Source organism: Budorcas taxicolor, chromosome 4, assembly GCF_023091745.1.
Source record: "Budorcas taxicolor isolate Tak-1 chromosome 4, Takin1.1, whole genome shotgun sequence".
Taxonomy (NCBI): domain Eukaryota; kingdom Metazoa; phylum Chordata; class Mammalia; order Artiodactyla; family Bovidae; genus Budorcas; species Budorcas taxicolor.
Genome location: NC_068913.1, coordinates 7,775,813 through 7,800,757, shown reverse-complemented (window position 1 = coordinate 7,800,757; position 24,945 = coordinate 7,775,813). Strand labels below are relative to the sequence as shown.

Genomic DNA, 24,945 nt, shown 5'->3' with positions numbered 1-24,945 from the left:
GTGAATCTGTGTTACAGACAAATGACATAACTACATTTAAGTGGATGGAGAAAATCAGGAGTGGTCCTTAATTTGGATCTTCGTAATCATGGAAACATTGTTTGGACCAAAGACTGTAAGATTCAAGACCAAAAAAAAAAAGAAAAACCTGTATATAAGTGCTATCTATACTCTATTTGGTAAATGTGTTTCTAACCAGAAATGGATTGGCAGTTTTAAAACTTCTTATGGGCTTTACAGAAGATGGCGGAGGAATAGGACAGGGAGACCACTTTCTCCCTGACAAATTCATCAAAAGAACATTTCAACGCTAAGTAAATTCTACAAAACAACTTCTGAATGCTGGCAGAGGACATCAGGCACCCAGAAAATCAGATCATTGTCTTCAAAAACAGGTAGGAAAAATATAAAAGATGAAAAAAGAGACAAAGGAGGTAGGGAGGGAGCTCTGTACCAGGAAGGGAGTCCTGGCCCGGGAAGGGGGTCAAAAAGAGAGAAGTTTCCAAACACCAGGAAACATTCTCGCTGCCGAGTCTGTGGTGAGCCTTGGAAGCACAGAGGGCAACGTAACAGGGAAGAAAAATAAATAAATAATTAAAACCCACAGATTACGAGCCCAACAGTAACTCCCCCAGCGGAGAAGCAGCACAGACAACTGCATCTGCCACTAGCAAGCGGGGGCTGGGCAGGGAGGCACGGGCTGCAGTGCTTTTTAAGAATCGGGCCAGAATGCCACGAGTATAACCAGAGCGAACTAACTTGGGCTAGCATAACAGACTGTGGAATAGCTACCACGCAAAAAGCTCCAACATAAGACACCACCAGGACCACGCACAGAACAAAGGACGGAGCAGAAATAGCCGGCTGCAGATCATCCCCCACCAGTGACAGGCAGCCAGAGCCATAAGTGCTGGAAGGGGGCAGTCGCAGCCCCGGAGAGACTTTACCTACCAAACTGCAAGCAGGCTTCTTTGCTAAGACTTCTTGGGGTCCTGGACAGTCACCGTCTGCCTCACAAGGGGCACCAGCGGTACACCCAGAAAACTGAGCAGCAGGGACGGGAAAGGCGATAAGTCGCAGCAACTGCACTCGCCAAACACCTGAGCTACTCGGTCCTGGGAAGGGCACAAAACGCAGGCCCAACCAAATCTGTGCCTATGAGGGCTACCTGAGAGCCGAGCCTGAGCAGCTTAGACCAGAGAGGTGCATGCAGCCTAGGGCCAGCCTCAGACGGTTCCCGGCAGAGCAACGTAGAGCCTGAGCGGTGTGCGCCGTATGCAGGGGTATGCCCAGCATGGCTGAGACACTGTGAGCACATGCCAGTGTTATTTGTTTGCAGCATCCCTCCCTCCCCACAGCACGACTGAACAAGTGAGCCTAAAAAAAAAAAAAAAAAGTGTCCACCACCTCCCCCCTTGTGTCAGGGTGGAAATCAGACGCTGAAGAGACCAGCAAACAGAAGAAGATAAACAGAGGGAACTGCCTTGGTAGTGACGCCACACTGCCCACAACACCAGAGAAAGTCACAAAAATATCTTTACTATTTTTACAACCATTCTCTTTCTTTCTTTCTTTCTTTTTTGTTGATGTTGTTGTTTGTTTTTCTTTTCTTTTTCTTCTTTTTTTTAACTTTTTAAAATTTTTAAGTCCTCTATTTCTCCCTTAATTTTAATTTTTATAACCTACTATTAGTTTTCAAAAAAAAGACCCTATTTTTAAAGCAAACACTGTATATATATATTTTTTGTGGTTGTTGTTGTCTTTTTTTAATAATTCCTGTGACTTTTTTTTTCTTCTTCTTCTTTTCTTTAATATTGTATTTTTGAAAATCCAACCTCTACTCTAGATTTTTAATCTTTGCTTTTTGGTATTTGTTGTCAATTTTGTACATTTAAAACCCCAATCTTTAGTACCTAATTTTACCTGAGAGCAAGATTACTGGCTTGACCACTCTCTCCTCCTTTGGACTCTCCTTTTTCTCCACCAGATTGTCTCTGCCTCCTCCCTCCCCCTTCTCTTCTCTACCCAACTCTGTGAATCTATGTGTGTTCCAGGCAGTGGAGAACACTTAGGGAACTGGTTACTGGCTGGATCTGTCTCCTTTTCATTTCCCTCTTTTATCCTCCTGGCCACATCTGTCTACTTCCTCCCTCTCCTCTTCCCTGTATAACTCTGTGAACATCTCTGAGCGGTCCAGACTGTGGAGTGCACATAAGGAAGTGATTACTGGCTAGCTTGCTCTCTCCTCTTTTGATCTCACCACATCTCATTCCAGTCACCTCTAACTACCCCCTCCCTCTTCTCTTCTCCATGTAACTCAGTGAACCTCTCTGGGTGTCCCTCAATGTGGAGAAATTTTTCATCTTTAACCTAGATGTTTTATCATCAGTGCTGTATAGATGGAGAAGTCTTGAGGATACTGTAAAAATAAAACTGAAAACCAGAAGCAGGAGGCTTAAGTCCAAATCCTGAGAACATCAGAGAACTCCTGAATCCAGGGAACGTTAATCGACAGGAGCTCATCAAATGCCTCCATACCTACACTGAAACCAAGCACCATCCCAAGGGCCAACAAATTCCAGAGCAAGACATACCACACAAATTCTCCAGCAACACAGGAACACACTCCTGAGCTTTAATATACAGGCAGCTCAAAGTTACTCCAAAACCATAGACATCTCATAACTCATTACTGGACACTTCATTGCACTCCAGAGAGAGGAAATCCAGCTCCACCCACCAGAACTCCAACACAAGCTTCCCTAACCAAGAAACCTTGACAAGCCACTGATACAACCCCACCCACAGCAAGGAAACTCCATAATAAAGAGAACTCCACAAACTCCCAGAATACAGAAAGGCCACCCCAAACGCAGCAATATAACCAAGATGAAGAGACAGAGGGATACCCAGCAGGTAAAGGAACAGGAGAAATGCCCACCAAACCAAAGAGGAAGAAATAGGGAATCTACCTGAGAAAGAATTCCAAATAATGATAGTGAAAATGACCCAAAATCTTGAAATCAAAATGGAATCACAGGTAAATAGCCTGGAGAAGATGCAAGAAAAGTTTAACAAGGACCTAGAAGAAATAAAAAAGAGTCAATATATAATGAATAACACAGTAAATGAGATCAGAAACACTCTGGAGGCAACAAATAGTAGAATATCGGAGGCAGAAGATGAGATTAGTGAAATAGAAGATAGAATGGTAGAAATAAATGAATCAGAGAGGAAAAAAGAAAAACGAATTAAAAGAAATGAGGACAATCTCAGAGACCTCCAGGACAATATGAAACACTCCAACATTCGAATTATAGGAGTCCCAGAAGAAGAAGACAAAAAGAAAGACCATGAAAAAATACTTGAGGAGATAATAGTTGAAAACGTCCCTAAAATGGGGAAGGAAATAATCACCCAAGTCCAAGAAACCCAGAGAGTTCCAAACAGGATAAACTCAAGGCGAAAAACCCCAAGACACATATTAATCAAATTAACAAAGATCAAACACAACAAATATTAAAAGCAGCAAGGGAAAAACAACAAATAACACACAAGGGGATTCCCATAAGGATAACTGCAGATCTTTAATAGAAACTCTTCAGGCCAGAAGGGAATGGCAAGACATACTTAAAGTGATGAAAGAAAATAACCTACAGCCAAGATTACTGTACCCAACAAAGATCTCATTCAAATATGAAGGAGAAATCAAAAGCTTTACAGACAAGCAAAAGCTGAGAGAATTCAGCACCACCAAACCAGCTCTCCAACAAATGCTAAAGGATATTCTCTAGAAAGGAAACACAAAAAGGGCGTATAAACCCGAACCCAAAACAAGAAAGTAAATGGCAACGGGATCATACTTATCAATAATTACCTTAAACGTAAATGGGTTGAATGCCGCAACCAAAAGGCAAAGACTGGCTGAATGGATACAAAAACAAGACCCCTCTATATGCTGCCTACAAGAGACCCACCTCAAAACAAGGGACACATACAGACTGAAAGTGAAGGGCTGGAAAAAGTTATTCCACGCAAATAGAGACCAAAAGAAAGCAGGAGTAGCAATACTTATATCTGATAAAATAGACTTTAAAACAAAGGCTGTGAAAAGAGACAAAGAAGGACACTACATAATGATGAAAGGATCAATCCAAGAAGAAGATATAACAATTATAATTATATATGCACCCAATATAGGAGCACCACAATATGTAAGACAAATGCTAACAAGTATGAAAGGGGAAATTAACAATAACACAATAATAGTGGGAGACTTTAATACCCCACTCACATCTATGGACAGATCAACTAAACAGAAAATTAACAAAGAAATGCAAACTTTAAAAGATACAATAGACCAGTTAGACCTAATTGATATCTATAGGACATTTCACCCCAAAACAATGAATTCCACCTTTTTCTCAAGTGCTCACGGAATCTTCTCCAGGATAGATCACATCCTGGGCCATAAATCTAACCTTGATAAATTTTAAAAAATCGAAATCATTCCAAGCATCTTTTCTGACCATAATGTATTAAGATTATATCTCAATTACAGGAGAAAAACTATTAAAAATTCCAACATATGGAAGCTGAACAACATGCCTTAAATAACCAATAAATCACAGGAGAAATCAAAAAAGAAATCAAAATATGCATAGAAACTAATGAAAATGAAAACACAACAACCCAAAACCTGTGGGACACTATAAAAGCAGTGCTAAGAGGAAAGTTCATTGCACTACGGGCATACCTCAAGAAACAAGAAAAAAGTCAAATAAATGACCTAACTCTACACCTAAAGCAACTAGAAAAGGAAGAAATGGAGAACCCCAGAGTTAGTAGAAGGAAAGAAATCTTAAAAATTAGGGCAGAAATAAATGCAAAAGAAACAAAAGAGACCATAGCAAAAATCAACAAAACCAAAAGCTGGTTCTTTGACAGGATAAATAAAATTGACAAACCATTAGCCAGACTCATCAAGAAACAAAGGGAGAAAAATCAAATCAATAAAATTAGAAATGAGAATGGAGAGATCACAACAGACAACACAGAAATACAAAGGATCATAAGAGACTACTATCAGCAATTATATGCCAATAAAATGGACAACGTGGAAGAAATGGACAAATTCTGAGAAAAGTACAACTTTCCAAAATGGAACCAGAAAGAAATAGAAAACCTTAACAGACTCATCACAAGCACGGAAATTGAAACTGTAATCAGAAATCTTCCAGCAAACAAAAGCCCAGGTCCAGACAGCTTCACAGCTGAATTCTACCAAAAATTTAGAGAAGAGCTAACTCCTATCCTACTCAAACTCTTCCAGAAAATTGCAGAGGAAGGTAAACTTCCAAACTCATTCTATGAGGCCACCATCACCCTACTACCAAAACCTGACAAAGATGCCACAAGGAAAGAAAACTACAGGCCAATATCTCTGATGAACATAGATGCAAAAGTCCTCAACAAAATTCTAGCAATCAGAATCCAACAACACATTAAAAAGATCATACACCATGACCAAGTGGGCTTTATCCCAGGGATGCAAGGATTCTTCAATATCTGCAAATCAATCAATGTAATTAACCGCATTAACAAATTGAAAAATAAAAGCCATGTGATTATTTCAATAAATGCAGAGAAGGCCTTTGCCAAAATTCAACATCCATTTATGATTAAAAGTCTCCAGAAAGCGGGAATAGAAGGAACATGCCTCAACATAATAAAAGCTATATATGACAAATCCACAGCAAACATCCTCAATGGTGAAAAATTGAAAGCATTTCCCCTAAAGTCAGGAACAAGACAAGGGTGCCCACTTTCACCGCTACTATTCAACATAGTTCTGGAAGTTTTACCCACAGCAATCAGAGCAGAAAAAGAAATAAAAGGAATCCAAATTGGCAAAGAAGAAGTAAAACTCTCACTGTTTGCAGATGACATGATCCTCTACATAGAAAACCCTAAAGACTCCACCAGAAAATTACTAGAGCTAATCAATGAATATAGTAAAGTTGCAGGATATAAAATCAACACACAGAAATCCCTTGCATTCCGATACACTAATAATGAGAAAGTAGAAAAAGAAATTAAGGAAACAATTCCATTCACCATTGCAACAAAAAGAATAAAATACTTAGGAATATATCTACCTAAAGAAACTAAAGACCTATATATAGAAAATTACAAAACACTGATGAAAGAAATCAAAGAGGATACTAGTAGATGGAGAAATATACCATGTTCGTGGATCGGAAGAATCAATATAGTGAAAATGAGTATACTACCCAGAGCAATCTACAGATTCAATGCAATCCCTATCAAGCTACCAGCGGTATTTTTCACAGAGCTAGAACAAATAATTTCACAATTTGTATGGAGATAGAAAAAACCGCGAATAGCCAAAGCAATCTTGAGAAAGAAGAATGGAATAGTAAGAACCAACCTGCCTGACTTCAGGCTCTACTACAAAGCCACAGTCATCAAGACAGTATGGTACTGGCACAAAGACAGAAATATAGATCAATGGAACAAAATAGAAAGCCCAGAGATAAATCCACACACCTATGGACACCTTATCTTTGACAAAGGAGGCAAGAATATACAATGGATTAAAGACAATCTCTTTAACAAGTGGTGCTGGGAAAACTGGTCAACCACTTGTAAAAGAATGAAACTAGATCACTTTCTAACACCATACACAAAAATAAACTCAAAATGGATTAAAGATCTAAATGGAAGACCAGAAACTATAAAACTCCTAGAGGAGAACATAGGCAAAACACTCTCAGACATAAATCACAGCAGGATCCTCTATGACCCACCTCCCAGAATACAGGAAATAAAAGCAAAAATAAACAAATGGGATCTAATTAAAATTAAAAGCTTTTGCACAACAAAGGAAACTATAAGCAAGGTGAAAAGACAGCCTTCTGAATGGGAGAAAATAATAGCAAATGAAGCAACTGACAAACAACTAATCTCAAAAATATACAAGCAACTTATGCAGCTCAATTCCAGAAAAATAAATGACCCAATCAAAAAATGGGCCAAAGAACTAAATAGACATTTCTCCAAAGAAGACATACAGATGGCTAACAAACACATGAAAAGATGCTCAACATCACTCATTATCAGAGAAATGCAAATCAAGACCACAATGAGGTACCATTTCACACCAGTCAGAATGGCAGTGATCCAAAAGTCTACAAGCATTAAATGCTGGAGAGGGTGTGGAGAAAAGGGAACCGTCTTACACTGTTGGTGGGAATGCAAACTAGTACAGCCACTATGGAGAACAGTGTGGAGATTCCTTATAAAACTGGAAATAGAACTGCCTTATGACCCAGCAATCCCACTGCTGGGCATACACACTGAGGAAACCAGAATTGAAAGAGGCACGTGTACCCCAATGTTCATCGCAGCACTGTTAATAATAGCCAGGACATGGAAGCAACCTAGATGTCCATCAGCAGATGAATGCATAAGAAAGCTGTGGTCCATACAATAGAGTATTACTCAGCCATTAAAAAGAATACATTTGAGTCAGTTCTAATGAGGTGGATGAAACTGGAGCCAATTATCCAGAGTGAAGTAAGCCAGAAAGAAAAACACCAATACAGTATACTAACACATATATATGGAATTTAGAAAGATGGTAATGATAACCCTGTATGCGAGACAGCAAAAGAGACACAGATGTTTAGAACAGACTTTTGGACTCAGAGGGAGAGGGAGAGGGTGGGATGATTTGGGAGAATGGCATTGAAACATGTATACTATCATGTAAGAAAGGAATCGCCAGTCTATGTTTGATACAGGATACAGGAGGCTTGGGGCTGGTGCACGGGGATGATCCAGAGAAATGATATGGGGAGGGAGGTGGGAGGGGGGTTCAGGATTGGGAACTCATGTCACCCGTGCTGATTCATGTCAATGTATGGCAAAACCAATACAGTATTGTAAAGCAAAATAAAGTAAAAATTTTAAAAGAATAAAAAGTAAAACTTCTTTCATATATACTAGTTTTGAACAAAAAAGTAGGTCTTTGGTAGATAGCTAGAGTCAGATTTCATACTGTCAGAAAGAAAAGGTTAAGATGAACCCTGTGGTGCTGTTTAGATTTGGGGACATTCCAAGAAGCTTACATTGACAGGCACACCCTCCTTTTGTTGTGCTTCACAGATACTGTGTTTTTGCTTTTGATTTTGTGGGTTTGTTCTTTTTTTGTTTCATTTTTTTTATAAATTGAAGGTTTGTGGGAACCCAGCATCAGGTGAGTCTGTTGGTGCCATTTTTCCAACAGCATTTGCTCACTTTGCATCTCTGTGTCACATTTTTGTAATTCTCACAATATTCCAAACATTTTCATTATTATATTTGTAATGGTGATCTGTGATCAGTGATCTCTGTTAATAGTGTGTCACGGTCTTCATAGACCGGGACCTGGGGACTGGAGTCAATGAGAAGAAGGACACAGGGGACCCAAGTCTCGAGTGAAACAAGGGTACTTTATTTGCAGAAATGCATGCTTATATATCTTCATACAAGGCAGCTTTGGGCAGTAAAAAAAAATTGAGCAAAACCAGAGCCAAGCAAATAACAGTCTTCAAAGGGCCAGAAAACATTCCATATCCTGAGTAAGAGGGGCATAACTGAATAGATTACCTTTAAGTAAAAGGTCACTGAAGGGAGTCACTGAAAGGAATCCAAGCAGGTGCTCTTTCTCATGATCTCAGTCCTGAGAACTGCATGCAGCTCTGTTTGTTCCTGTTTTCCAAGAACTGATAAGGAATAGAGAGTCCTTGAGAAATGGCACACAAAGGAAGAAAATGACATATTTAATCCCTTAAAGTTGAACATCCCCTGACAATTCCCCCTTTTTTATTTTTTCATAATTGGGGGTGACTGTGAAAAAGGCCCTGACCAGTTGAGTTTGTTTAGTTTGAACAATTTTAGTTGAAAGGCATCGGTATACTACAAATATAATCACCAGGACAATTATCAGCATTATAGTTGCAGATCCAATACAATATGTAATGCTTTGAAACCATCCTCGAGGGCCCAGCCCAGATAATTGATCGGTTAGCTGTTCAGCTAAAGTTTTCAAATTGTTGGAACAGGGTAGACTCTTAGAGAAGGTTTCAAAGATTTCCTTTTGCAACAATTGTACATTTAAGGAAGCGTTATTATGTATATCTTGCAAATGAAATTTGATTTGTTCCCAGTTGTAAGCACTATGGTTGAACTGGAACAGGAGTGATACAAAATTGAGTAGAATTCCAATCACATTTTAATAATACTTGATTTTGTAAATCTGTTAATTGATCCCCAACCCACTGGATGGCTGTTTCTAATTCCTGAATTTTATCCTGAACTTCTTCATCTGTCTGAGCCTGAGTGGCCCATATAGTATGAGCATCTTTAGTCCAATTTTGAATAAAGTTTTGGTGTTTGAATTAAAGTTTGTAGAGCAATGCCTGCAACAGCAGCAGTGGGGCAAATGGCTATTAACCCCAAAATGCCAAGAATTAACCATCCAAAGAATTGCTTAGATCATTGGAGTAATTTAGTGAGTAACCAAGAGGCAAGTCCTGCCATGGGACTCTCTTCCCAGGGTTGTTGGAGACCTACTGCCAACCACAGACTACATCAAGATCGAAGAATCAAAAGGGATTCGTTTTTTAGAGAAATAGAGGAATTAAGACAAGTATACAATTTGTAATCTACAAATCACAGAATGTAAAGTCTTATTAAATTGTAAGTTCCCTGCTGTTGCTGCTGCTGCTGCTGCTGCTGCTGCTAAGTCCCTTCAGTCATGTCCAACCCCTATGGCTATAACCAAAGGAAGGGGAACACAAGCTTGTATAAAATATGAATGATTATAACAGAAGGAATAGTTACTATGACTGCAACTGGTCTGTGTGAAATATCCAGTCCAAGTACCAAGTTTTTCAGTACTCGCAGCAAGTTTCCAGATGTCCCATTGTTCAGGCCCAGTCCATTTATTGAGGATGATCTGAGGGCAAGGAGGTGCCATCCCACCATCAAGCCAGCCAAGGAGTCCTTTGTCATGGAAGTGTTCCATTGAACTGTTGGTAACCTTCCATGCTACTTGAGTAACATAATCACACATAGTACTATTAATATCATCTGAGCACTTAGATAACCACATACCATGGGGTCCCCAATCAACAATGGTGTAATTGGCTGTAAACATTTATTTCCCTGATTTAGCTTGTTATCTATCCCAATAAACAGGAGTATATTTAAAGTCCTTTTAAGTAAACCCCTTACATTCCAACTTTTGTCCTTTTCCTAGAGTTTTGGTGATATTGACATGGTTCTCATAAAAAGACAAGGCAGTAAACAGTCCAAGCAATGTGTGGAAGTTCTTTTTTGGAGGCAGGACGAAAGCCCACGTTTGTCGACTAACATTAATACATAATTCTGCTGGGCCCATGCATAAAGGAAGGATTTCATAGCCTAGAGAAATATTAGTCTTCCTTCTTCCTCAGGATGAGAGGGCCCCTCCAAGCTCCAAGGAGGAGGCATATATACTGAGTCATTAGTGGGTATGACTAGTCCTATATCTGTCCATTCTACAACCTGCAATAAAGGGGGGTTAGGTATATAAGCCCAATAAAGTGTGATTATTAATCAAGTCAGCCTGAGGAGGGGAAGCAAAAGCAAGCAAAGCAAGCATAGTAACAAAAATATTTTCAGGATTCTGAGGCATTCCCTGTTGAGAAACCAGATTTTCAGCTTGATCAGTTAGGGTTTTATCTGTCCCCAAGTAGGGAGATCATAAGGTCGATGACATCGAGTGCAGCATTTCTTGGAAATTTTTAAAGCCGCCATGGCTTGTACTGGAAACTCCTCCTCCTGTGGATTTCACCGTTTCTTCTCTATCTTGAATGCTGGTGGCTCCCCTAGGGCAGATCTTCTGAAGAGGGAGCCAGCTGATTTTGTTGGATCCATCTGGAGAAATACAAGCATACCCTTTTCCCTGTAATATTAAATTTTCCAGATTTCCATTGTTTAGTCAACCCGTCTTGATACCAAATGGGCAGAGGAAGGGAGGTATCCTTCAATGTCTTGAAATGTTTTTCTGCTTGTGTCAAAATATCTTCTTGCAGTAAGTTTAAAAAATTTAAAACAAATAAAGCTGTATTAACAATAGTTATAAGATTAAAGAATATATTGCATTGGGATCTAGTAAAGTCTGCTCTGGATAAGGAAGATAGAAGTGTTCCTGTGTATTCCCCCTTTTTTAATTTTTTAATCTGTAGTTTCAGTGTGTGATGTGCTCGTTCAACTATGCCCTGTGCTTGTGGATTATAAGGAATGCCTGTGATATGTTTAATAGAAAATGATTGTAAAAACTGTTTGAATTGCCAAGAAATATAGGCAGGGCCATTGTCTGTTTTTATAGAACTAGGTGTTCCCATTATTGCAAAGCAAGCACTAGAGTGCACGGGCTCAGTAGTTTCGATGCACAGGCTAAGTAGTTGTGGCGCATGGGCTTCGCTGTCCCACCACACGTGGGATGTTCCCTGAACGGAGATCAGACCAGTGTCCCTGGCATTGGTGTCGTGTCATGTAGCTTCAGCTCAGAGAGGTGTGGCCCATATAAAAGAAGAATATGTATCGATTGAGACAAGTAAGAAGGAAGAGGGAGAAAGTTCAGGGCAGTGAGTTACATCCATTTACCATAGTTCATTGGGTTGTAATCCTCGAGGATTAATACCTTGTGCAATGGGTCAAAGATGTAGGGGCCTACAAGTAGAGCAATTATTAATGATTTCTTTAGCATGTCAGTATGGAATTTTCCAAATTTGATGTAATGAGCCAGCATTATTGTGTAATAGCACATGTTGCTCTTCAGGAGTAGCAAAAGAGACAAGTTTATCAGCTTGTTCATTGCCATGAGCTATAGGGCCAGGAAGACAAGAATGTGCTCGAATATGGGTAATATAAATGGGGGAAGTACGGTTCCTAGTAATAGGTTATAGTTCAAGAAAAAGTTGTTGGATAATAGATTGATTCAAATCTACGGTAGGAGTTTCTATATTTCTTAATATAAAAACTGAATATAAGGAGTCAGAAACTATATTAATAGGATAAGAATGTAGGTGAATAACCTGAATGAGAGCATATAATTCATTTTGTTGAGCAGAGTGAAATTTAGTATAAAAGTTTTTATATTCTTTGAGAGACCAGAATGAGGCTTTGGCGTTTTTAGTCCCATCCATATAGAAAACATCACCTTGAGGCATAGGCTGTGATGTGACAATGTGAGAGATAATAAATTCAGTATTTTTGAAGAAATTCCAGTGTTTGTTAGAAAGATAATGAAATGAAATTTCTCCAAAATATTCCAGAAAGGCTATTTGGAAATCTGTAGAAGTTTGTAATGCGTTCTTGAATTGAGATTTATTAATAGGTACTACAATTTTATGAGGATTGGAGCCAATTCCATTGTTTCTTCCATTGATAATGATTAGAATGATCAAATCAAGATAGGGTGTAAGTGACCTTGTCCCTCTCAAATGGGTATAGATCCATTCTGTCTGGTATTCTTGTTGGGTAAGAAGTCCTGTGGGAGAATGGAGAGAGGGGAGTATAAATAACTCTAGAGATAAATCAAGTCTAATATGAGTAAGAAACTGCTTTTGCAATTTATTTTGTACTAAACAGAGTTCCTCTCGTGCCTCTTGTAAAGTGAATGAGGGCTATTTAAATCGGGATCGCCTTTTAAAGTGTTAAATAAATTGGTCAGTTGATAATTTGCAATGCCTAAAGAGTGTCTAATCCAATTTATGTCCCCTAAAAGTTTTTGAAAATCATTCAAGGTTGATAATTTATCAACACAAATCTGTGTTAGTTGGGGAGTAATACATTGTTTATTAACAACAAATCCTAAGTAATAGTAAGATGTAGATATTTGAATCTTTTCAGGGGCAATGATTAATCCAGAAGCTTTTAAGCATTGTTGAGCTACGTCAAACATCTGCTGAGTTTCTAAAACAGATGGAGCTGAAAACAATATATCATTCCATATAATGAATAACAAGAAAGTCAGGAAATTGTTTTCTCACAGGTTCAAGAGCTTTGGCTACATAATATTGACACATGGTGGGAGAATTCACCATTCCTTGAGACAACACATTCCATTGATACTGTTTATGAGGCTCAATATGATTAGGATAAGGAAGAGAGAAAGCAAATCTCTCTCAGTCTAGAGGGTGTAAAGGTATAGTAAAAAAAGCAATCTTGTAAATCTATAATAATAATATGCCAGTTTTGAGGAATAGTGGTAGGTGATGGAATTCCTGGTTGCAATGCACCCATAGGTTTCATAGATGTATTAACTTTTCGAAGATCTGTTAAAAGATGCCATTTGCCAGATTTCTTTTTTATTACAAAAATGGGAGAATTCCAAGGGGAACAAGATTTCTCAATATGTTTTAATTTCAATTGTGTATCTATAAGTTCCTTCAATTCAGTTCAGTCGCTCAGTCGTGTCCAACTCTTTGCGACCCCATGAATCGCAGCACGCCAGGCTTCCCTGTCCATCACCAACTCTAATTGCTCATTTATAAGGGGCCACTGCTCTGTCCAAATAGGCTCATCATTTTTCCAAGATATTTTAAGAGTTGTATTGTTTATTAAATGAGCAGTGGCCCCTAGGAAAAATGTGGAATATATATTTGAGTTTGCCATTGCATAAGTAAATCTCTTCCTAGTAAATTAAGGGGTGTGTCTATCACATAAGGTCATAATGTTGCAGGCTGGCCTTCTGGTCCCTCACGTGGATATATTTGGACACTTTGATAAACCTCTTGTACTTTGGTTTGAGAAACTCCTGCAATTTGGCAAGAAATTCTCTGTATAGGCCATGGTTTGGGCCATAAAGGTTTGGAAATAATAGTAATATCAGATCTAGTATCAAGAAGACCAGAAAATCTTTTGCCATTAATTTTGATATTTATATTTGGTCGTGCATATTCAGATACTATTGATGCCCATAAGGATTGCTTTTGATCTGTATTACCAAATCCACCTGTCCATATACCATTAGAGGAGTTAATAGAAATGTAAGGTAAAAGAAGTAATTGGGTAATTTTGTTCCCCTTTTTGAATTGCCATAGTATCTGAGATGACATCATAATTTGAATTTCTCCCTTATAATCTGAATCAATTATTCCAGGGTGAACAGTAATTCCCTTAGAAGTCAGACTAGATTGGCCAAGTATAATAAGGCCAAAGTTTTGTGGGGGTAGGGGTCCTTAAAGTCCGGTAGGTATTCTAGAAGGGACTGCTTGAGGAAAAAGGAGAAAATCATTTATAGCTGGTATATCGATGGCAGCACTGCTGGATGTTGAGAGTTTGAGGGAAAAGATGGAGTTTGCCCCTGGTTTTTGTTGATGAGGACCCGGGGAGTCCTCATCTTTGAGTTTCCCAAAATAGGATTTCCCTCAACATCATATTTAGATCGACATTCTTTAGCCCAGTGTACCCCCTTACGACAGCAAGGGCAGACTCCTGGAGGTTTTTTTTAACAGTTTTAACTTTTTCTGTGCATTTTTTCGGGCAATCCTTTTTTAAATGACTCTTATCCCCACAAACAGAACATCCTTCATTCCCCTTTTTAAAGACAGCAGCCATTGCTTCCACTAACATTTTCTGAGTTTCTGATCCTAAGTTGCGACAAGCCTTCAAATAATCAGTAATATTCCCGGTCTCATGGATCAGAGCAATGGCTCTTTGACACTCCTGATTTGCATTCTCATATGCAAGCAGTTTTTCTAACTGCACTCTGGCTTCCTCTCTGACAACACTATGGGAGATAGCAACTCCCAGTCTAGCTAAAAAATCAGCATAGGCTTCATTAGGCCCTTGTAATATCTTTGTGTAGCTACCTTTAGTTTCCCCTTGAGAAGTGATTCGATCCCAAGCTTCAAGGACAACTTCTTTCAATTGCTCATGCAACAAAGGAGGGCACTGTATCTGAGCTTCCACCAAATCAAATTGCCCCATACCAGTTAACATTTCAAAAGTAATTTGGTTTACAGGAGTGCCAGCTCGAGCATTAGAATTGGCATGATCTTGGCCACATCATGAAACCACATTATCTACTGAAGAATTATCCTGGTTTAAGAAGAGCTTTTATCAAAATTCACCAATCATAAGGAATAAAATTTCCAATAGAAGATGCCATAGTGTTTAGAAGTTCTTTAGTAAAAGGTGAATGAGGGCTGTACATAGTTACAGCCTTTTTCATTTGTTGCATGTGAGAAAAATCAATGCCTTCGTATTGAGGTATTAGTTGCCCTTGAGCATTAATATTTCTTAACACAGGAAAGGCAAAAAGATCATGCCTCAGAGACTTGAGATTGCAAAGCCAGTAAATCAGAAAGCCTTCGTCGTGAAGGAGAATGAGTGGATCCTCCCTTTTCATAAATATGAGTGCGTGTTAGGGGTTTATCATTGTCATCAAAAAAAAAATATTGTTGACTTTGGTGTCAAAGAGAGCATCAGAGGAATCATCATCAGATTCATTTTGTCCTCAAATAGAGGGGAACTTCGGGTTCGTGCCCATTACAAGAGGAGGAGGAGCACTTGGGACAGCCGGAGCAGGGATGGTGGGAAAGTTCTGAAACATTTTATGTTGCTCTAATTGGGCCTTTTGTAAAGTCTCATCATCTAATTCACATTCATATAATGAGCATTCCGCTTGTTGACAAGTATCGGGGGGATAGAGTTGCCTTGAAATGGCAAGATCACGGCTTTTATGAGGGCCCATAAGGGCCAGAAATCTATTGAAATAGTTTTTCCCCGTCTTGTGGCTCATTCAACATTCTCTTTAACCCGGTTGAAACTGCCTTCATCGGGGAATCAGGGATTATATTCAGCCACTGTTTGGAGACAAGTCTCTGTCCATCGACATGAAACCGAAAGTCCCTGAACCTTAAATAAATGATGAAGTAAAGTAGAAAAGTGGTGGGGCTTTCCAGCCGTTTGTCCCATAACCCCACACTTACCGACCTCCGTAGGTCCTAACAGTCACTCCATCCACTTACCAAGGGCGTTCACCACGTCCCTGTTTCGGGCGCCACTTGTCACAGTCTTCATAGACCAGGACCTGGGGACTGGAGTCGATGTGAAGAAGGACACAGGGCACCCAAGTCTCGAATGATATTTGCAGAAACACATGCTTATATATCTTCATACAAGGCAACTTTAGGCAGTAAAAAAAAAAAAAATTGAGCAAAAACAGAGCCAAGCAAATACCAGTCTTCAAAGGGCCAGAAAACATTCCATATCCTGAGTAAGAGGGGCATAACTGAATAGATTACCTTTAAGTAAAAGGTCACTGATGGGAGTCACTGAAAGGAATCCAAGCAGGTGCTCTTTCTCATGATCTCAGTCCTGAGAACTGCGTGCAGCTCTGCTCATTCCTGTTTTCCAGAAACTGATAAGGAATAGAGAGTCCTTTAGAAACGGCACACAAAGGAAGAAAATGGCATATTGGATCCCTTAAAGCTGACAATAGTGCAACAATTTTACAACTCACTAAAGGCTTAGAGTACGGTGAACATTTTGTAGCAGTTAAGTATTTTTAAATTAAGATATTGACTTTAGGCATAATGCCATTGTACACTTAATAGACTACAGTATAGTATAAACATAATTGTTGTAGGCACTGGGAAATCAAAATATTGGTGTGACTCACTTTACCGGTGGTATTCATTCACTTTTATTGCTGTGATCTGTTACCAAGCTCTTAATATCTCTGTTGTATCCCTTTATTTTATGTGTGTGTGTGTGTATAAGTATATATATATATTCAGAAATACATGCAGACATGTAGGTACACAGGCTTCCCTGGTGGCTCAGACAGTAAAGAATATGCCTGCAATGCAGGAGACCTGAGTTTGATCCTTGGGTGGGGAATATTCCCTGGGGAAGGGAATGGCTGCCCACTACAGTATTCTTGCCTAGAGAATTCCATGGACAGAGGGGTTAGGGCAGGCTACAGTCCAGTTCAGTTCAGTTCAGTCACTCAGTCGTGTCCGACTTTTTGCGACCCCATGAATCGCAGCACGCCAGGCCTCCCTGTCCATCACCAACTCCTGGAGTTCACTCAGACTCACGTCCATTGAGTCAGTGATGCCATCCAGCCATCTCATCCTCGGTTGTCCCCTTCTTCTCCTGCCCCCAGTCCCTCCCAGCATCAAAGTCTTTTCCAATGAGTCAACTCTTTGCATGAGGTGACCAAAGTACTGGAGTTTCAGCTTTAGCGTCATTCCTTCCAAAGAACATCCAGGACTGATCTCCTTCAGAATGGACTGGTTGGATCTCCTTGCAGTCCAATGGACTCTCAAGAGTCTTCTCCAACACCACAGTTCAAAAGCATCAATTCTTTGGCGCTCAGCCTTCTTCACAGTCCAACTCTCACATCCATACATGACCACAGGAAAAACCATAGCCTTGACTAGACAGACCTTAGTCGGCAAAGTAATGTCTCTGCTTTTGAATATGCTATCTAGGTTGGTCATAACTTTTCTTCCAAGGAGTCAGCGTCTTTTAATTTCATGGCTGCAGTCACCATCTGCAGTGCTTTTGGAGCCCAAAAAATAAAGTCTGACACTGTTTCCACTGTTTCTCCATCTATTTCCCATGGAGTGATGGGACCGGATGCCATGATCTTCGTTTTCGGAATGTTGAGCTTTAAGCCAACTTTTTCGCGCTCCTCTTTCACTTTCATCAAGAGGCTTTTGAGTTCCTCTTCACTTTCTGCCATAAGGGTGGTGTCATCTGCATATCTGAGGTTATTGATATTTCTCCCGGCAATCTTGATTCCAGCTGTGCTTCTTCCAGTCCAGTGTTTCTCATGATGTACTCTGCATAGAAGTTAAATAAGCAGGGTGACAATATACAGCCTTGATGTACTCCTTTTCCTATTTGGAACCAGTCTGTTGTTCCATATCCAGTTCTAACTGTTGCTTCTTGACCTGCATACAGATTTCTCAAGAGGCAGGTCAGGTGGTCTGGTATTCCCATCTCTTTCAGAATTTTCCACAGATTATTGCGATCCACACAATCAAAGGCTTTGGCATAGTCAATAAAGCAGAAATAGATGTTTTTCTGGAACTCTCTTGCTTTTTCCATGATCCAGTGGATGTTGGCCATTTGATCTCTGGTTCCTCTGCCTTTTCTAAAACCAGCTTGAACATCAGGAATTTCACTGTTCATGTATTGCTGAAGCCTGGCTTGGAGAATTTTGAGCATTACTTTACTAGTGTGTGAGATGAGTGCAATTGTGCTGTAGTTAGAACATTCTCTGGCATTGCCTTTGTTTGGAATTGGAATGAAAACTGACCTTTTCCTGTCCTGTGGCCACTGCTGAGTTTTCCAAATTTGCTGGCATATTGAGTGTAGCACTTTCACAGCATCATCTTTCAGGATTTGAAATAGCTCTACTGAAATTCCATCACCTCCACTAGCTTTGGTCATAGTGATGCTTTCTAAGGCCCACTTGACTTCATATTCCAAGATGTCTGGTTCTAGATGAGTGATCACACCATCGTGATTATCCGTGTCATGAAGATCCTTTTTGTACAGTTCTTCTGTGTATTCTTGCCATCTCTTCTTAATATCTTCTGCTTCTGTTAGGTCCATACCATTTCTGTCATTTATCGAGCCAATCTTTGCATGAAATGTTCCCTTGATGTGGTCACAAAGAGTTGGACACGACTAAACAGCTAACACTTTCACGTCCTTTTCAGGTACACACAGGTTCATATACACTCATACATACATTTGAAGCATATCCAGCTCCAAAATGTTGGTTTAAAATGCCCTTCTCCAATAGAAGACATTGTAAGATCCTTGAAGAAATGGCTAATTCTGGGGTTGGAGCAGGGAAAGTACAAAATAAACCCAAGCTCCTTGAAGTGCCCTAGGTAACTGTAGTCTTGTCTGAGACACAGAACTTCTCTGGGCCACGGAAGCTTTCTCTCCACCATGGAGGGTTACACCAAGGCTCAGTCAACTCAAATGTCTGCCTTCTTTGTGTCTCTTTACAACCCCATGGAATGTAGCCTGCCAGGCTCCTCTGTCCTTGGAATTCTCCAGGCAAGAATCCTGGAGTGGGTTGTCATTCCCTTCTCTAGGAGATCTTCCCAACGCACGGATCAAAGCCGGGCCTCCTGCATTGCAGGCCGATTGTTTACCATCTGAGACATCAGAGAAGCCCCTAAGAAAACTAGAGGTCAACTTTGCTAGTGTAATTATTGAGGATGAAAACAGCAAAGAAAAACTAGGAGAAGAGGCTTTGGAACTAAATCATAGGAGTCAGCAAGGATTTACTCGTCCTTGGCTGTTCTGTGTTTGCTTTTCATCACTTAAAGCTACATTTTCAAGTCTTTTCTGTTTAAAATTACAAACTTTTGGAAGCACATTCTTTTGAGATATATCTGAAGACTTAATAAGAGAAGTGCTCTGACAACCTAATTTTTATTAATGTCAGTAACTCAGTCACCCATATTTTCTTTTTTTCTAAGTGTGAGTCCAAGTTCCAGAAGCAAATACATTCCTCTCTATACGTAAGTAACATTTCTTAATGTTTTAAAAATTACTAGACTTACATCTGTATTGTAGTTACTTTCAGCTCACTCATGTTTGTAACTCACTCTTTAAAACAACGTACACTTTCTAGCAGATTTCTAATGTTTTCCTAGCATGGTGCCTGTCGACAGTTTTATCAAAAATGTGTTAAAGATTTTGATTAAAGAAAGAAAGCATTAGCATCTTTTTCAGTTTTCCCAAATTGGTTACTTTATGAAATAAAACACCTTGGATACTGCTAATATTAGGTATTGTCAACCAGAAAGACTTTTACACTTGACGTGGAAGCTGTAATGGGCTCACATGCTGAAGGGCAGGAAATGCAACCTCTCGCTTTTCTAAATTTAAATCTGACTTCCCGTGGGTGGCACAGAAGTGCGTCACCCACCACTTGGGTCTTCTGTGCTTTATACTAGAGAAACACCTTGTGTTTTAGCAGTCTTCGGCTGTTGGCACAGCTCGGCACAGACAGGGGCTGATAACAGCAGACGTTTATTTCCCGCAGTTCTGCAGTCTTGACATCAGGGATGGCCCAGGAACGGCCCTCTGCTGGTCACACATTTGTGTCCACATGAGATATAGGGAATGAGGGGCTTATGGGGCCCCTTTTATAAGGACACTAATGACTCAAGTACCTCCCGCCTCCTGATACCATCACCTTTGGGTGTTAGGATTTCAGCACATACATTTCGTTGGGGAGACATACACATTCAGATCACAGTAACTTGGAACATAGAAAATCCAAGAAATGGAAGACTGGGCCTTTCATCTTTACTCCCCCACCCTCTACCCCCTCCCCCCATTACTCTAGCCTCTCCTGCTCCCCAGCTAAGTTGACTCCTTTTTCTATGAGTGGCCCCAGAAATGCCTCCAGGACACCCTCTCACTTCCACTGATGGATTGGACCTTCTTACAGGCCCCGGAGGCACACTGCTGGTTTCCCAGAACCCCAGCCCCCTGGCCTGTTTCCATGTCCACAAAAGCCTCCTCCACTCTGGGATACCACACCTGCCCGCCCAGGCCATCTCCAGGCTCCAGGGAAGGACTTGGCTCATGGCTGCAGAAACTGCCTACTTCTTTGCTCAGAAACACAGGCCAGCTGTTACTCTCACTCTGGCCCAAACCGAAGATCAATTCTTACTCTAAAAAGAAAATCTCCTTACTTTATTCTTTAAGGCAAATTATTCCATCACCATGGTTAATGTATTACATTTTGAATTTTGATCTGTTTTGGAAAGATTTCCTTTGCAAGTTAGGATATGTTCACCTATGTTTTCTATGTTTCTAATAAAAACTATGAAAAAGTCTTTTCATCCCAACAGTGGTTGCGTGCAGTCTACAAATGCTGATGACATTGACAACCCCTGTGGAGACATCACATCTCTCGCCAAGCCTCGTAGCTCTGAAATCCGTTATACAAACTCAAGTCGGTGAGTTCCACCTGTGATTATGCCTCTCACTTCATTACTAAAGAAGAAATGTGGCTTTGCAGTGAATGAAGCAATAGAAAAACGGCCTTGCATAAACAAGTTCCTACTGAATAGTGCAGGGAACTATATTCAGTATCTTGTGATAAAACCATAATGGAAAAGAATATAAAAAAGAATGTGTCTATAACTGAGTCACTGCCATATAGCAGAAATTGGAACAACATTTTAAATCAACTGTACTTCAATAATTTAAAAAATGGAAAATGGCCTGGTACTGACCACAACTTAAGAAGAAAGATATTGTTTCCTGAAAGAACTATAGTTTATCACAAAGGAGATTACAGTTTTGAACACTGACTAACCTGGGTTTACATTCAATGTTTTATGAATATATATATATGTATGTATTTGCTTTCACCCATGGAAATACTCAAGCTCAGAAATTGCTTCATTAGGATAATTCACAAGACACACTACAATAAGCCGATGTTCTGTGTGGTTTTTTAAAAAAAATTTGTTGGAGTAGATTTACAATGTTGTGTTAGTTTCCATTGTACAGCAAAGTGAATCAGTTACACGTGTATATATATTCCACTCTTTTTTAGATTCTTTTCCCATATAGGTCATTACAGAGTATTGAGTCGAGTTCCCTGTGCTATTCGGCAGGTCATTATTAGTTACACACTTCATATATAGTCGTGTCAGTACAAGGGCGTCCCAGGAGGCTCAAGAGTAAAAGAATCTACCTGCCAAGCCAGAGGCTCAAGTTCAGGAAGTTCCCCTGGAGGAGGAAATGGCAGCCCCCTCCAGTATTCTTGCCTGGGAAATCCCATGGACAGAGGAGCCCGGCAGGCTATAGTCCATGGGGTTGCAAAAGAGCTGGACAGAATCAGCGACTAAACACCACCACCACCAACAGTGTGCGTATGGTAATCCCAGTCTGCTGTTGATCCCTCCCAACCCTTACTCCCCAGTAACCCTAAGTTTGTTTTCTGCGTCTGTGACTCTGTTAGTTTTGGAAATAGGGTCATTTGTGCCATTTTGTTTAGACTCCCACATGAGTGATAGCATAGGGCTTTTGTCTCTGTCTTCCTCCACTCAGTATGACATCTCTAGGTCCATCCATGGTGCTGCGAATGGCGTTGCTTTGTTCTTTTTGGGGCTGAGTAGCCTTCTGTGGTAATCATGGACCACATTTTCTTTATTATGCCCCTGAGCTGTTGCACATCACTGCTGGTACACCTTCAGTTATTGTGATGACTGGAAGGCTTCCAAGAGAAGTCCTGTAAGCCTATAGTGTGAATCACCAACAGTATTTTAAATGTCAGTTAGTCTATTTTTTTTTTAACATCCGTTGTGCCAAAATAACAAACCAGCTCAGTTTCGCATTGGCGGTCCTTCATACCTGTTCTACATCCCCTAATAATTTTGAATTTTCATGTGTTACCCATTCTGACACCCTAACTCTTTGGACTACTTGATCAAAGAAACTATCTTTCCAAAGTAACTTTGGTTTTAAATTATATTTCTATAACTTAATGCATTGAAGAAATAAATGAGTTGTTATATTTCAACCAGTAAGAAAGAAAGGAAGAAAAGAAGAGAGAATACATAAAGTATTCCAGGTACTGTACCAAACAGTTAGCCCTCATGTAGCTTGCAAGCCTGCCGGGCCGGTGAGCTCTGCACCCCAATAATGATAGTATAAGGCAGGATGGAGTGAGGCTCCTGAGAAGCAAGTTTAGTGTTCTTGATCTTGGTTGTACAGAGAGGTCACTTTTATCCACAAGCCTTGAAGGCTGTGACATTTTAGCTGAGTCCTAAGAAAGGATTTGTCTGTTATGATTCTTGCCTCGTTTCTGGAGGGAAATGATTGCTATTAAAAGTAGAGATTCTAAAAAAAAAAGTTTAAGAGTGAACAGAAGGATAAACTCAATTGAAAATATTCTTCTGGCATCAAATTTTCTAGTGTTTTTCCTTTGAAATATACATTTGAATTTTGAAGTGTTTTATGAAATATTCCTGCTGAAGAATAGAATGTATTCTTCTGGATCACTCTTCAAGGAGAGTAAAGAGAAGTCTGGCAGCATTTTTAAAAATTGAGGTATAACATAATGTTTAACTTGAGTAAATTTGGGAGCATGCCCTTCTATCTCATCGTGATGTTAGTGTTTTTAAGGAAAGGAAATTTGAGTGGATCATGTAGAATCGGACATTATCTGTACTTACTTAAATTGGGCACTAGAGGGCATCCAAGGTTGCAAAGTTTCTTTGAATGAGGTTTCACTTTTTAATAGAATTTTAATGGAGCATAGGTGGTTAGTGGTAGAGTTCTCACCTGCCCCACGGGAAGCCTCCATTGGATTTCCCACCCATGCAGCCGCAGCATCCCCTTTAAGGATTCCCTGGTGGCTCAGACAGTAAAGAATCTGCCTGCAATGCAGAAGACCTGGCTTTGATCCTGGGGTCATCAGGAAGATCCCCTGGAGAACTGAACGGCTACTAACTCCAGTATTCTTGCCTGGAGAATTCCATGGACAGAGGAACCTGGCAGGCTACGGTCCATGGTGTCACAAAGAGTCGGACATGACTGAGCAACTAACACTTTCATTCACTGTAACTTGTTAACACAGAAAAAGACTTTCCGTTTTTATTATGAGATATAGATACAAAATATGCAGTGTCCTGTTTAAAATATAAAGCAAAATAACAAGGAAATGCCTGTGTCCCAGGCCTGGCCAAGGAAACAGTATTTTATTCACATCTTTTACGCTGCCTGTATGCCCTTGACGACCTCGTCTCCTGAGTTTCCTTCCCCAGCCCAGAAGTCATTACATCAGTCTTCGTGCTTATCCTCTTCTTGCTCTGCTTGGTAGCTTTGCTACATATGCTTGAATCTCTAAACAAAATACTGTGTTGTTTCTGCAGTACCGCACTGAGCCAAGTACAGAGATGCATGCAACGTGATGTCCTCTGCATGAGGTCCAAAACCCAGAACACAGAATAGCACTTTGTGCCCAATAGAGTACCATCCTGCTCGAAAGCAAAGATGACTCTTCCTTGGTTTTCTCACCTTAAACTTTCCTAAAGGGAAACGTCTTTATGAGATCATCTTTAAGGATTTCCTCATAACCCATGACACTGAGGCCAGGAACACTGCCTGCCCCCGCCCTTTCAGTGGAAGCCGCATTTCGGACAGTCAAGGCTACAGACTCTTGGGTTCAGTGGTTGGAATCACCAGTTTTCCCGAAAGGTGAATGCTTTCAAATATTCCTTATTTGTTGATTTTGTATTCTGGGCGCTAAATCATTTGACATGCCCTGTGTATTGGTGGTGATTATGCTAATAGTTTTAAAATTAACTTTTAAAATTCTAGAACCGAATCTGATCATTAAAGAAAAAAGTACAGAAAAAATTAATAATAATAAAAACTAAACTGTCGCATAAAAACAGCTGTTATGAAGATTTCGGCATATTTCCGTCCATCATCTGCATCCTTCGTCTTCCTTGTGTTTATACAGCTGTGATCGTGCTGCAAATGCGATTTTTACTGCATTCACTTTATCGCATCATCGTGGGCACATGTTATTATGAACTCATCATAATATTTTATTTGTGTAGATCGTAATTTTTTTATTTTTATATATGTACTGTCTTTGACTTCCAGGGGGCTTCCCTGGTAGCTCAGCCAGTGAAGAATCTGCCTGCAGTGCTGGAGACTCCAGTTTGATTCCTGAGTCAGGAAGATCCCCTTGAACAGGGATAGGCTACGCTCTCCAGTATTCTTGGGCTTCCCTAGTGGTTCAGATGGTAAAGAATCCTCCTGCAATGTGGGAGACCTCGGTTCGATCCCTGGGTTGGGAAGATCCCCAGG

At 40.0% G+C, this 24,945-nt stretch overlaps 1 protein-coding gene across 1 annotated transcript in view; it reads left to right on the top strand.

The window, feature by feature from the left end:
* Positions 1 to 24,945, top strand: part of SPATA48 (spermatogenesis associated 48) — a 63,379-nt gene that overhangs the window by 30,607 nt on the left and 7,827 nt on the right. Inside the window, exons 6-7 of the mRNA XM_052639049.1 lie at positions 19,578 to 19,619; positions 20,964 to 21,071. Coding sequence (XP_052495009.1) covers positions 19,578 to 19,619; positions 20,964 to 21,071 — 150 coding nt within the window. The remainder of the gene's footprint in view (positions 1 to 19,577; positions 19,620 to 20,963; positions 21,072 to 24,945) is intronic.